The 12,723-nt window shown below is 44.9% G+C and overlaps 1 protein-coding gene across 4 annotated transcripts; it reads right to left on the bottom strand.

Annotated features, from left to right (window-relative positions):
* Positions 1-5,584: 5,584 nt before the first annotated feature.
* On the bottom strand, positions 5,585-11,740 carry LOC144931266 (C-signal-like). Of its 4 annotated transcripts, none has more exons than XM_078855072.1 (4): positions 11,612-11,740; positions 8,899-9,304; positions 8,456-8,624; positions 5,585-6,310 (listed from the first exon to the last, which is right to left on the bottom strand). In XM_078855072.1, exons 2-4 carry the CDS (start codon positions 9,253-9,255, stop codon positions 6,024-6,026), a joined length of 813 nt encoding a protein of 270 aa, XP_078711198.1. In that variant the 5' UTR covers positions 9,256-9,304; positions 11,612-11,740; the 3' UTR covers positions 5,585-6,023. The 4 variants fall into 4 exon arrangements, with proteins under 4 accessions (XP_078711198.1, XP_078711199.1, XP_078711202.1 ...); XM_078855073.1 differs by having other exon boundaries at positions 11,616-11,740; XM_078855076.1 differs by having other exon boundaries at positions 11,700-11,733.
* Between the last annotated feature and the right edge of the window lie 983 nt (positions 11,741-12,723).

The following is a 12,723-nucleotide window of genomic DNA, read 5'->3' as shown; positions in this document are numbered from 1 at the left end:
CTTCTAGAACATTTTATAACTTTCCAGTAATATAAATAGTAGTATAAATACAGGGGCCTTAAGCCCACCATTTCAGTTTAGTTCCAGCTGCCTAAGTGGATACATATCTGCATTTTTCTGAGATGGTATCAAGAGGCTGCAAGCATCCGGCAGGCACATTTTGCGATGTCTGCGGCCAATTTATCAATACAAGAGTGAAACAGTACTCTGTGGAAGCACCTGATAAGATGTGTGAGGCCTATAAAGCATATTTCGGAGTGCCTGTCATGAGCTCCCCGTACCCACTCCTCCAGAGAGAGAGCAGCCGTCTTTAGAAGAGAGCAGCAGTCAGAGAGCAAGGGAGACGTAGATCCAGATGACAATTTCATAGATGGAGCTGAGGAGAGAAACCCATACTATCCCAACCAAACAGACATCAACGACTTGATCAGAGATCTTGGTCTTACCAAGTCCAATGCCGAGCTTTTGACGTCTAGGCTCAAGCAGTGGAACCTGTTGGATGAAAGTGTGCAAGTCGTAGATCAGAGGAAGCGTCAACAACCTTTTTGCAGCTTCTTCACCCATCAAGATGGGCTCTGCTTCTGCCACAAATGTGACCAGTCTGCTCGAGGCAATCGGAATCGCCTGTAACCAGAATGAGTGGCGCCTCTTCATTGACAGCTCATCCAGGAGCCTCAAAGCCGTGCTGCTCCATAATGGTAACAAGTACCCGTCTCTTCCCCTGACTCACTCGGTGCACCTCAAAGAGGATTACAACAGCATCAAGACCTTGCTGGATGCCTTGACGTATGATGAGTACGGCTAGGAGGTCACCGGAGACTTCAAAATGGTGGCATTCCTGATGGGTCTCCAAGGCGGTTTTACCAAGTTTCCCTGCTATCTTTGCCTTTGGGACATCAGGGACACCAAGGCGCACTACCACAGGCGGGACTGGCCACAGCGGACCGAGTTCTCTGTAGGGAGGAGATCGCTCCGATGTCTCATGGAAGAGCGTTTCATAGCCTGGGGGCTACACGGGCATGATAGTGGCTTATCATCATCATCGCGTGAAAATGTATAGCAGTAGCCAAATTACTGTAAAACGAGTATTGATGTTGATTCTAAATGTGGAGGGGGAAACCCGGAGGACCCGGAGAAAAGTCCACGCGGCCACGGGGAGAGAGACGTGGACACTCTAAATATACAACAGGCGTCTGGGTCGGGATCGAACACATGCCGTCCTGTATACCAGGTAAGGCAATTAACATATCTACAGTGCGGCACCACGGTGTGAATTTAGGCGTTCCGATGACCAAATCATCCGGATGTGCCAGATCTCAAAGCTAAGCGGATTAGAGCCTGGATTATGCTTGGATGGTTTTCAAGTTTTCAAGTTTCATTTATTTGGCATAGCCCTGTGAGCCCTATGAGCCCTGCGGCTCTTAAGTCGGGTGCAACCGCAACAAACAAAATGCATAGTGGGTGACCACTATGCAGAGGTGTGGACTCGAGTCATGTGACTTGGACTCGAGTCAGACTCGAGTCATGAATTTGATGACTTGCGACTCGACTTGGACTTGCATAACAATGACTTTGTCCCATCTATGAGATGTGGACTCGAGTCATGTGACTTGGACTCGAGTCAGACTCGAGTCATGAATTTGATGACTTGCGACTCGACTTGGACTTGCATAACAATGACTTTGTCCCACCTCTGCCACTATGCATAGGCTGCAGAGGGCAGTGCAGCAAACATTCATTGACCAGTGCACTTCTATGGTCTCGCGTAGATGCTCCCAACCTTCACCAACCCACACTGACCAGCGTGACCAGCACGTCTTAGGGAGGATCTCAGAACGGATGTACATCCACATTAATTAGAAATCAAACATTGTCCCAAAAATGTCTGGCTATTTATCTTGATCGATTAAGCTCACAAATGTATGCGTTGAATCGCGCAAGAATCGATATATTTTTTAAAATCTGCACGTTACTCGCAGACCGCACGTCCGTTGGATGTGACTGGTTCGTCCGTATGTCCAGCCAGCAAGCAAAACTTTTTTGTAAGGGGGGGGGGGGGGGGGTGCGTGACGTCACCACGCACGAACGCAGGCGAACGCTATGGGATGCGAGTGACGTAATCACGCAGATTTACGCGGTGACGTCATAGTCCCGCACGAGCCTGAAATTCAGGCATGAATCCAGCCAGCAAAACGTCGTTTAATACGTGTGTACACAGTCACACCCCGGTATGCGTCGGGAATGCGTTCCTGAGAGGTGCGACGAATATCGAAACGACGTAAATCAAAGCAATTTACAGGAAGGTGGGAGGAGAAGGCTTTGAGAGGCGACGGGTACGAGAAAGGACGCAATACTGCCAGCGACGTGAGTGTGGATTGAGGCGACGCAAATCAGGTGGTGGTATTAATGAAGTGACGACGTATTTAAGAAACGACGTGAACATGGGAGACGTACATCGGGGTATGACTGGAGTGTATAGGTGGCATTGCGTTCACGTGAGTCGGCGTGACCACTCCACTATAGCTGCACAATATTTAAAGAAAACGATTTGATTACTGAGTCAAGTCATGGACCTTACATCGTGACAGATTGAAAGTCGCAGTGGTGCGAATCATCAAACCACGAGTAATCATCCACTTGCTTGTCAGTACTTGGCTATGCATACAAAACGTATTGATTCTTTGATCTAAAATATAGCTTCATTGTCCCTACTGGGATAGAACTTTTTTCCATAAAGAATGTACACCTGTGTTTGATACGATATGGTGGCAGGTTAAAGTGCATCATGCCATAAAGAGTATTATACAGTCATCACATATACATTTAGATTTAAAGCTTTCGTGACTGCAGGGATTCATCTTCTTGGTTCTTTCGGTAAAGTCACGTAGAAGGAAAATAATAAAATAATAAAACATTTACATCATAAAATAAAATTCTCACGACGTTTCGGCCACAACGCAAGCAGCCGTCCTCAGGTGAAGAACACCCGTCAGTCGGACGCTGTCTTTATTTCCCTTCTACGTGACTTTACCGAAAGAACCAAGAAGACATACATTTACTAGACATCCCTACCATACTGAATTGTTGGGGTAGCTTTGTGTATTCGGTTCAAAAAGTTCAAACTGCAGTGTAAAGAGAAGCAGCAACTAAGAGCTAGAGGGTGGTGATAAAAAATACATAAAAATCTAAGAAGTGACGGACAGCCTTTCTTACATCGATACACATTGTTCTTTTTAAAATATTCCAATGCAGCTGGCATGATACCGACAAGGATGTGTGGTTTCCTTAGTACTTCAACATAATGTATAGGAATAATTCTGCACATTTAATATGAACGTTCTTAATACATATGACTTTGCATATCCTGCACTGTACTTTATGCAAGCATCTGGTAAACCTTCGTCAGGGGAAACAATCGCAGTTCAATTACAATTTTGTAGCACTCACTCCCATACCATCACTGTCATCTAACACGTAGAAGGAAAAAAAAAACTACTACAGTAATTGCATTTTGAAAAATGACCAACTACATCCTGGCAGAACGAACAATATCCTTCATGTTTATTAACCACACCAACCAATAAAACGTAAAATGACAAGCCTATACTGCACCAGCGTATGAAAATAAATGGGTTTGCACCAGGTTGACATGGGCTGGGAGCTTTTGTGGAGGGCGATAGAGCAAACGTTTCGTACAAAAATTAATAATTATATATGCACATGCAAATGAACAAATTTAAATACTTTTCAGAACATTTTGTATGTGTTATTGAGCAATGTATACTGTTTGGTAAAGTGACCAATATGGAACAAAAGGCAAAGAAGAATGGGGAAATGCGTGTTTGGGATTGCACTTACAGGTAAGGGAACACATGGATAAATTAAAGAACATTCGCAGGTTAACGAAAAGTAAGTAGGCTTGGGCAAGACACGTTGCTGGAAGGGATGGTGACAGCCAAAGAAGTGTACGCTCCGGAGAGGATTGAGATGGAGCGGTTTGTGTGCACGTGTTGGGTGGATTGCAGCATCACGGGACCGTGAGGGATGTGACAGCTTTGAAGGCCTTCAGCCAGCAGTGGAATGATCATGGCTAATTATACTGTACTGATGGAAGACACATCTTGCTTACAATGTATACTTTATTAGGAAGCCACTGGAGCTATGCACTTTTAAGTCTAGATGGAAAACTCATTTCTTTATAACTGCTTTTTGTATTTAGTTTGTTGCCCTTTTCCCCGCACCTCCGATTTGCACGGTTGGCTACGTATGGTGCGAAAGAAGTTTGACATACATCTGCAGAGTACTTATTCTTGTTTTGATAAGACACAAACAAAAAGTAACAATATAAACAGACAAAAATTCTGATTGTCTCTCCATATAAAAAATAAAAGCATTTCATACGCAACTCATCAGCCCCACAGCCTTCCGAGGGTGCATGATTTCGTCAGCATTGGTTTAGTACAAGAAGACTCGGGACCGGTTTTGGCATACAGGCTCATCAGTAGTTAAATAAAAAAAACATTTCCTCAGCAAATAATAAGTTAAATAATTAGCATACTATGGGATGAAATTGTTTTGCTTCATCCCTCCAGCTTCAAAAAGTTAATTCAGTTAAAATTGCTGCTTTGGTGAATTAGATTTAGGTGTAATTCATCAAACTCACAACTTTTACAGCAATTAATGCTTCCATACAAGACAATGGTCCATGTAATTACACCTAATGGAATTTTAATGTAGTTGACCCAGAGGCCTTACCCAAGTCTTCATTGGACATTAACCTATATACGTACATGGTTTACATGTGCAGTGACATGGAATGGGTCGCTACGTAGCATAGGGCTGGTTGCTGGCAGAGAAGGGAATCTGCAGTTGCGGCAGCCCTGTCTGTCAGCAGGTCACGTGTTAAGCCAGGAAGAGGGATGTAGGGCAAAGGTGATAGAGGGGTCACGTGAGGGAAGCCCGGCAACCTGCCAGTAGGTTCTAGAAGGGGGCGTGGCCGGGGCAGAGCGAGGCCACGCTAGGAGGATAAAAGGGGACCCCGAGCAAAGGCTCGGGGCTGTTGCTTGGAGTGGAATCCCGTTGGGCTACTGGAGTCTTTTTCACCGTCTTCACCTTCTCGTCAGGCAGTCTGTCTGTTAGCTGTCCTGGCTGAAAGTGTAGTTACCCTGGTACCTTGTGAAGGCTATAATAGAGTGCCTCCTACTCCCAGTGTCTCTGAGTAGGTCACTACACATGAAACAAATTGCATACGTTGTCATGCAGATCCATCCAATGACATTTGTGTATTCTTAAAAAAATCATCTAAGTGCTTACAAAAGCATGTTAATTCATAATATCTATGACTAATCATAACCTAGTGCATGAATAAAGAGGTATTTTTCGAAGCAGAGGAAGTTTATCACTTCAGATTTTTGCCCATGTTCGTAAACCTCAAAAGAGCTATAGTAACATTTCCACTACTACATCAAATAGAATAATAAATGTTTGTCAATTTGGTCAATATTGCAACTGGACAGATGTGTAATATGAATGAGGGTCGAGTCAAAATCAAGACAAAACATCTATAAAACATACACACTCGAAGTAAAAAAAAACATTTTATATATGCAGTTCTTATATTTCAGCAAAAACACTTGCATTTGGGAGTCACATCAGTATGTATTAGTAAACACACATCTTTAATCAATGGACACTTGAAATGTGGTTTTCTTTTCATAAAATGCTGTGAAAGTACCATGTCAGTGTCATGCTGATACAGAAATATACCAAATCCTGTATAACTGTTCTTTATTACTTAATGTCAAATTTCAAATTGATTGCTCAATAAAAATGGAATTGTACTCAGCACATACGAAAGATTATTCATGGTGGTCTGATACAAAAGGTCGAAATAATCCTTTATTATAAATAATATATACTCATTAGAATAGCTGAAAAGCAATTAAGCAGGCTGACAGACCAGCACAATAGCCACATTTATTTAGCAAAGAATGTAATAACTGACAATATCTTCTTCCCCTCTGTCACCATGGAATTTCAGTACCATCCCATGCGTAGAATTTGCCTGTCTGCTCAAAGGCGAGTTTGTTCACTACATTCATGATGTGCTGCACAGATTTCTCAGGCGTGAACAGCTTGTTCAGTGGCACGTTGCGGTGGTAAGCCCGGGACAGGTCCGTGTCAACTGTGCCCGGGTGGACGCTGATGCAGACCACACGTCCTTTCCCGCGGCTGAGTTCCACGCCGAGGTTACGCGTGGCCATGTTAAGTGCAGCCTTGGACAAACGGTAGCTGTACCAGCCACCCAATGCTGCATACGGAACAAATGACAAGGGTCAACGGCAGAAGAATGCAACTGTGGTGGCACCCATGGCTAAGGTGTGGATTCATCTTCTTGGTTCTTTCTGTAAAGTCACGTAGAAGGGAAGTAATAAAATAATAAAAATAAAACATGATAAAATAATTCTCACGACGTTTCGGCCACAACGCATGCAGCCGTCCTCAGGTGAAGACCAGGTCTGTCGGGGAGACAGCGTCTGAATGATGTGCTGCACAGATTGTGGCCGAAACGTCGTGAGAATTATTTTATGATGTTTTATTTTATTATTTCCATTCTACGTGATTTTACCGAAAGAACCAAGAAGATGAATCCCTGCAGTCACGAAAGCTTTAAATCTAAATTTAAGGTGTGGATGTTTTGAAAGTGGGCGTGCTTGTGCACCCCAACATTTTAGCGCTTTAAAGGCGAGAGTTGGTGGAACATAGATTTGTGGAAACTCCTAAATTCAAACATTCTGTGTGGTCTGTTAATTATTATCCCCTATGTATGTTTTCTCTGGGTGCTCAGGCTCTCTCCAATCATTCAAAATGAATTGGCTCAAGATCCAAATGTTGGATCTCTGAAAAAAATATTGAGGCTCAGCAAGGATTTTCCTTGATAAATACATAATTTTAAATTTAGCGAAAAATATTCACCATAGGTAATTACATACGAAAAATGTATGAGCATTGCAGACGGATGGTGCATTTCCTTTTTAAGCCAATAGGTGGCAGATTTGAAGCACATACTGTATATAAAATAAGTAGTGGCCTTGATAGTGAGGTAAAAAAAATATCCACAACCATACACCCTCATACTGGAATGGAATAGGTTGGAAAGATCCATTAAATAAATTACCTAACCATACTCCAAAATGTTTTAAGATTCAACCGACTAATAATATAGATGAATCATTATGAGCCCTAATCTATCTGCTGATGATAAGGCCTTTCCTCGCCAATGCCATCTCTCCAGGTCGAGCGATGCCACAATCTATTACGCTCCTGTATGGGCTGATCTCACTCCATCTCCGTGTTGAATATATCCACTCGGTCATTCCCGCTTTGGGTTTGAACTCTATCACCAGTCTCGCTCATCGGCCAGTATCCCTTCCAAAGTTACATACTATCCAAGCCCACTTACTTTTCTTGACAGTCAATGTCTTTAATTTGCATGTTCTCCAATCTATGCATTCCTGCCTTTGTTTAATTGCTAGCATGCACCTCCCGATGCTTTCAATATGCATTTGCATCTCTTGTTCCATTTTCTAGTCATGCTTCAGATATATAAAAGCAGAGAGTACAACATTGATTAAAACTGTATTCTTTGGTATTTGGATATTTTCAAATTTAGTTTTAAAAAGTATTCCAATCTGCTCTAAGTCGTCTTATTTAATGTTTACCCTGACCTGCCTTAAATAATTCCACTATTCAGTTATATTTTTTAAAGTATTGTACCTCCAACAATTTTGTTTAGCCAACTTATCCTACTTGACTTCTGTTTTGCTAATTTATTTCAATATTAATCTGTGATGTATATGTAAATGAAATGATTTTTTTTTTAAATACAGCTTTCTCATGTGGTTGGTTGGCAATCATGGATTTCCTAACATCTTCATACACTTTTGTGATAAGTTAATGGGTCTATAATAATCCAAATGTTTTGTCCCTGTTTGAATTTATGAATTATTAAGCCGTCATTCCATAATTCAGGTATTTTATTTTGTGTTTAACTGCTTGGTATACATATCCACGAATTTCGTTATAACAGCTGATCCTGCTTTTTTATATCCATATTTTTTTCCTTCTCATTGAGGAGCTTTCCCAATTTTTTTTTATTATTGTGAACAGCAGTAGTTATTTAGTCACGGAGAAAATTTGGATCAGATCCGAATTAACAGCGCTGAAAATGTTGTCTCCAGAGGATGAATACTTTTTTTAAGATTTGGGTATTATGCACACTTTCGCAAAAAAAAAAACCCAGCATAATGTTAATGTGCAGGGCATGTACTGCCAAGTGCTGTCACTAATGTACGCATTGTTCATTAATTAATTTAAGTGCTCTGCTAAATATCATGCCATGTCAAAATATGATAGATTGAGAAGCATATGTTCTGTGTCTCAGGCCAATGCTTACCGTTGTCTCCGATGGAGCCCACTCTGGCAGAAATGTTCACAAGCACAGCACTGTGGCCCTTGCCCATCTGCCGCCCAAAGTGCCCACCCCCTTTTTGCAGGAGCCCAGCAAAATGCTTGGCCATGAGCAGGGGTCCCAATGTGTTCACAGCCAGAGTCGCTGTCAGCCCCTTAATGTCAAAAAGAAAGATGAATTTCCATTCATTTACAAAGTACATTTGTTTTACTTGGCGTGAAATGTCACATTCATCACATTGCCCACATGTACATCACTTAATGTCTGCTCTGCATGACCTCTCAAAATCAGCAATGTCTTTTAAAGCAGCTTGTCCAGCCTTCTATTTTCAACGTAAAACCCCCACGTTGAAATACTATTCTCTCACCTACAGCGCAACCCTCGTCAGAGCACAGTTAAGCACCACATGCTGCGCCTGCCATGCCAACCTCAGCTGTCACATCCCGCAGGCTCGTTTCTCCCCTGCCGCCTGGGTGAAGCATTGCAGCCACGTTAATGAGCAAATCCACGCGGCCGTGCTGCTGGGTAACCATCTCTGCCGCCCGTCGGATCTCATCCTCTTGAGTCACGTCCATCCTGAGCATCTGCAGACGGCTGTGAGATGAGCTAGATGGGTGCTGAAGCGCCTGCAGTTCACGAGCACCATCAGGGTCTCGGCAGGTGGCGATCACAGTGACAACTGGAGATTTTTCTCCCTGGGAGCCGAAGCCAGGCCGTGCGAGGAGATGGCGGCAGAAAGCCAGACCAAGGCCACGGCTCGCGCCTTGTACCAATGCCACAGCCATCAGCTCCCGCAATGTTCAATTCCACCTGCAGGGTCAGTCAGCTCCTCGGCTGCAGAATGTACATCACGACAAGCAGTAAGTCACAATTGCCCGTGACCTCATGCAGGATTCATGATACACAGGCTGACGAAAACGGCCATCGATATTTATACCTTGTGATTTTAGTGCAATGTTCTTGTGATGTCTTCTGCAACGAAACCAAGTTAATCTCTGAAAATGTGTTAGAGCAACAGCCATCTCTCTACTCGTCATGTGTTCATTCGCAAACCAGTAGGTAAGGGTGAAAGGTAAAAGTACATCCCTGCAATGGCTTCTTTATGCCACTGCTGGCAGAAGGGCCTCCACTAGATAATATCTGGCCTCCTCTTCCATGCTGGCCATATATTTTGAAAGAAGTGGAAGTACCCACACTTTACCCCACGACATGTGACCTGCCGGTCGACTGTGTACTAATCGATACTGCTGGGTGGAGATTTAACAGGTGGCCTCTGCATTGCAAGTCCATTGTGGTAACCATTACACCATGGGCAACATCCCAGCACCGCTTTGGCGACTGTATAACCAACATGGATAAACCAGAAGGAATTGCAGAGAACGCTGGAATTTTACTCACCCCGAAAAATTATGCTGGCCAACAACTCTACATTCATGCGTAACGCTCAGAGGGATTTCCAAAGCCTGGTGTTCTACAAGGCTGAAGATGACGATGCTGACAGTAAGTCCTGTGCGTGTGACTAGCTGTCAAGACCGATGCGTAAGTGGCAATCTTCCCCACAGTGCACTTGTAATTTGATGTCAGTAAATTCGTTTAGCAGCCCAAAAACAAGAATAAAGGCTGCCCGTTTATATATACATAATAGGGATGCATTTATAGGGGGAAAAATGCAATGCCTCTACACATCTGCGACCATTATGAAGTGTCAATGCACTTTATAAATATTTCAACAACTTCTCTGCAAGATACTGAGCCATCACTTTCACAATATTCAATAGCGTGTTCAGATCATTATTTAAACAAATCAGTGAGGCATCTATCAATGGATTACCGTCATAAACACTCCATTTACCATCTTACGATCAATTAGAGTAATACAGAATCCACGCAGAAACTCGAATTTGTTGCATTCAAGTGGCATAGACGCTTACCGTACTCTCCAGATTGCAAGTGCAGCATAGAACAGTGGGGAGTGTGCGTCCTATAATCCGGATAATACGGTAACATTTTCGCACTCATCTCCTCCGTGCCCACACGCTCCACGCTTGTAACCGTGAACATAATTTGAACTCATATGGCATGGCACTGAACCGCAAGGCTGTTTCGGGTAAGTTTACAACCGCAATGAACATTAGATTTGTCGTGTAAATACATTCAGCCTTAAATAATCCACTGCTGGATGAAAGCCTCCCCATGCTGTCGGTCGTGGGAGTTTTTTTTTTTCAATCAACACAATACCGTACTGAAACATTCGGCCTTGCTTAGTCCACCGAGTAGAAATATTTAACCTGTCCAGGTTCGATTTGTCGTGGTTCAGTGAACCATACTGCATAGTACAGTACTAAACGAAGGCCTCTCCACGCTGTCGGTCGGTCGTGGGGAATCGTTGACCATACTTCACCGCGCCGGTCAGTCCGGTTTAACGAAACAAGCCCCCCCACCACCCCTCCTAAGGCCACCCGTGTTAGCCGTGGCCAGGTATCCAACTCGGGTGGATGAACAAAGCGGACTTGCACAATGCACCTCGAGATAGTTGAATGGCAAAGGCGCGGCCCGCAAGCAATGTGCTTTCACGCTCCACTATTGGCCGAAAAGGGGCCCATCCACTCCCACTGACCCACTCACTCCCCCACCCACTCCCACTCACCCAGCCACACCCACTCCCACTCACCCAGCCACACCCACTCCCACTCACCCACCCACACTCACCCACCCTCCCTCCCACTCACCCACCCACTCCCACTCACCCACTCCCACCCACCCACACTCACCCACCCACACCCTCCCACTCACCCACCCACACCCACCCACTCCCACTCACCCCCACTCACCCACCCCCACCCACACTCACCCACCCACCCACTCCCACTCACCCACTCCCACTCACCCACCCACCCCCACCCCCACCCACACTCACCCACCCACTCCCACTCACCCACCCACCCACTCCCACCCACTCCCACTCACCCCCACTCACCCACCCCCACCCACACTCACCCACCCACCCACTCCCACTCACCCACTCCCACTCACCCACCCACCCCCACCCACACTCACCCACCCACTCACCCACCCACACCCACCCACTCCCACTCACCCACCCACCCACTCCCACCCTCCCACCCACCCACTCCCACTCACCCACCCACTTCCACTCGAGGGAGGCCCAAAGACCCCCCGCCGACACTTTGAACTCTTCCACGGCGGAGCCAGACGGTCTTAATTGTACCTTCTGTGGCAAGCTACGAGCGCGGCTTCCCAGGGCAGGCGAATTGTGATCGTAACTCGGTTGTGTAAGCTCAAGTCACGCGCGCGTTATGTAAAGGGTGACGTGACATTGGCACGGAGCCCGCAAATGGCAAAGCGAGGCACCCGAAAGCGTTGCGAGTGGTGAGCCAGACGCAAAAGGCGAGTGTCTCTGCTGGAATACCACGTAGCCCATCCCCGTGTGTCAAACTGAGCTCCCTGTGTGATCACACGGTCCGCTGACTACCACCGTTGTCCTTGATGGTTATTGCAGGAGGGTGAATTCCTAATTGATCCCTTCCGTCGGATGTCAAGCGGTCCCACAGCTTCCAAACCTATGTTTGGCGACCCTGAGTGTTGACTCTTCAGATTCCATGCTCGGTCGTCTGGTGGCGTTGCTTAGTCGCTTCCTTCCTGGCTTCAGAAACCACACACACACTCTTCAAATACCAAACAATAAATAAAGTACCGGAAAATAAGTAAAGGAAAACGTCGTAATTCAGTTTTATTTGTCGTTCAGCACAACCACCACCTTCACAAACCCGCACTGACCATCGTGGTGAAGTATGGTCAAATCTATTCTGTGGGTCTTTCGGTAAAGTTGCGTAGATAGAAAAATAATAATAAAAAATCACGACGTTTCGATCGCAACACAAGCAACCGTCCTCATGTGAAAAAAATATTCTGCACGGTGTGCAAGGTGTGGGCAGTGCCCTGGATTGACAAAACTAAAGGCACATTCACACGTATCATCTTGCAGACAGCGGTTGCGGGTTGAGATGACAAAAAAACAAGATCGAAATGCTTGTTCCACAAATATGGGAGGCCAAAAACTACGTGGTTATTGCACTTCGTAACCTGATGCCATGTTACGATAAGAACATAAAATATTTCAACAGGCTTGGCTAATACATCTCTCAGTTCCACATGTTGAGGGCAGAATCGAAAATGGTTGGTCTACCCATTTTTGCTGATTATGCGCATGTTCAGAACTTTAATTGTGCCAA

The sequence above is a fragment of the Lampetra fluviatilis genome, chromosome 4 (assembly GCF_964198595.1).
Source record: "Lampetra fluviatilis chromosome 4, kcLamFluv1.1, whole genome shotgun sequence".
NCBI classification, from domain to species: Eukaryota; Metazoa; Chordata; class Hyperoartia; order Petromyzontiformes; family Petromyzontidae; genus Lampetra; species Lampetra fluviatilis.
Note: the sequence above shows the minus strand (reverse complement) of the source record. Positions and strands in the feature narration are given on the sequence as shown.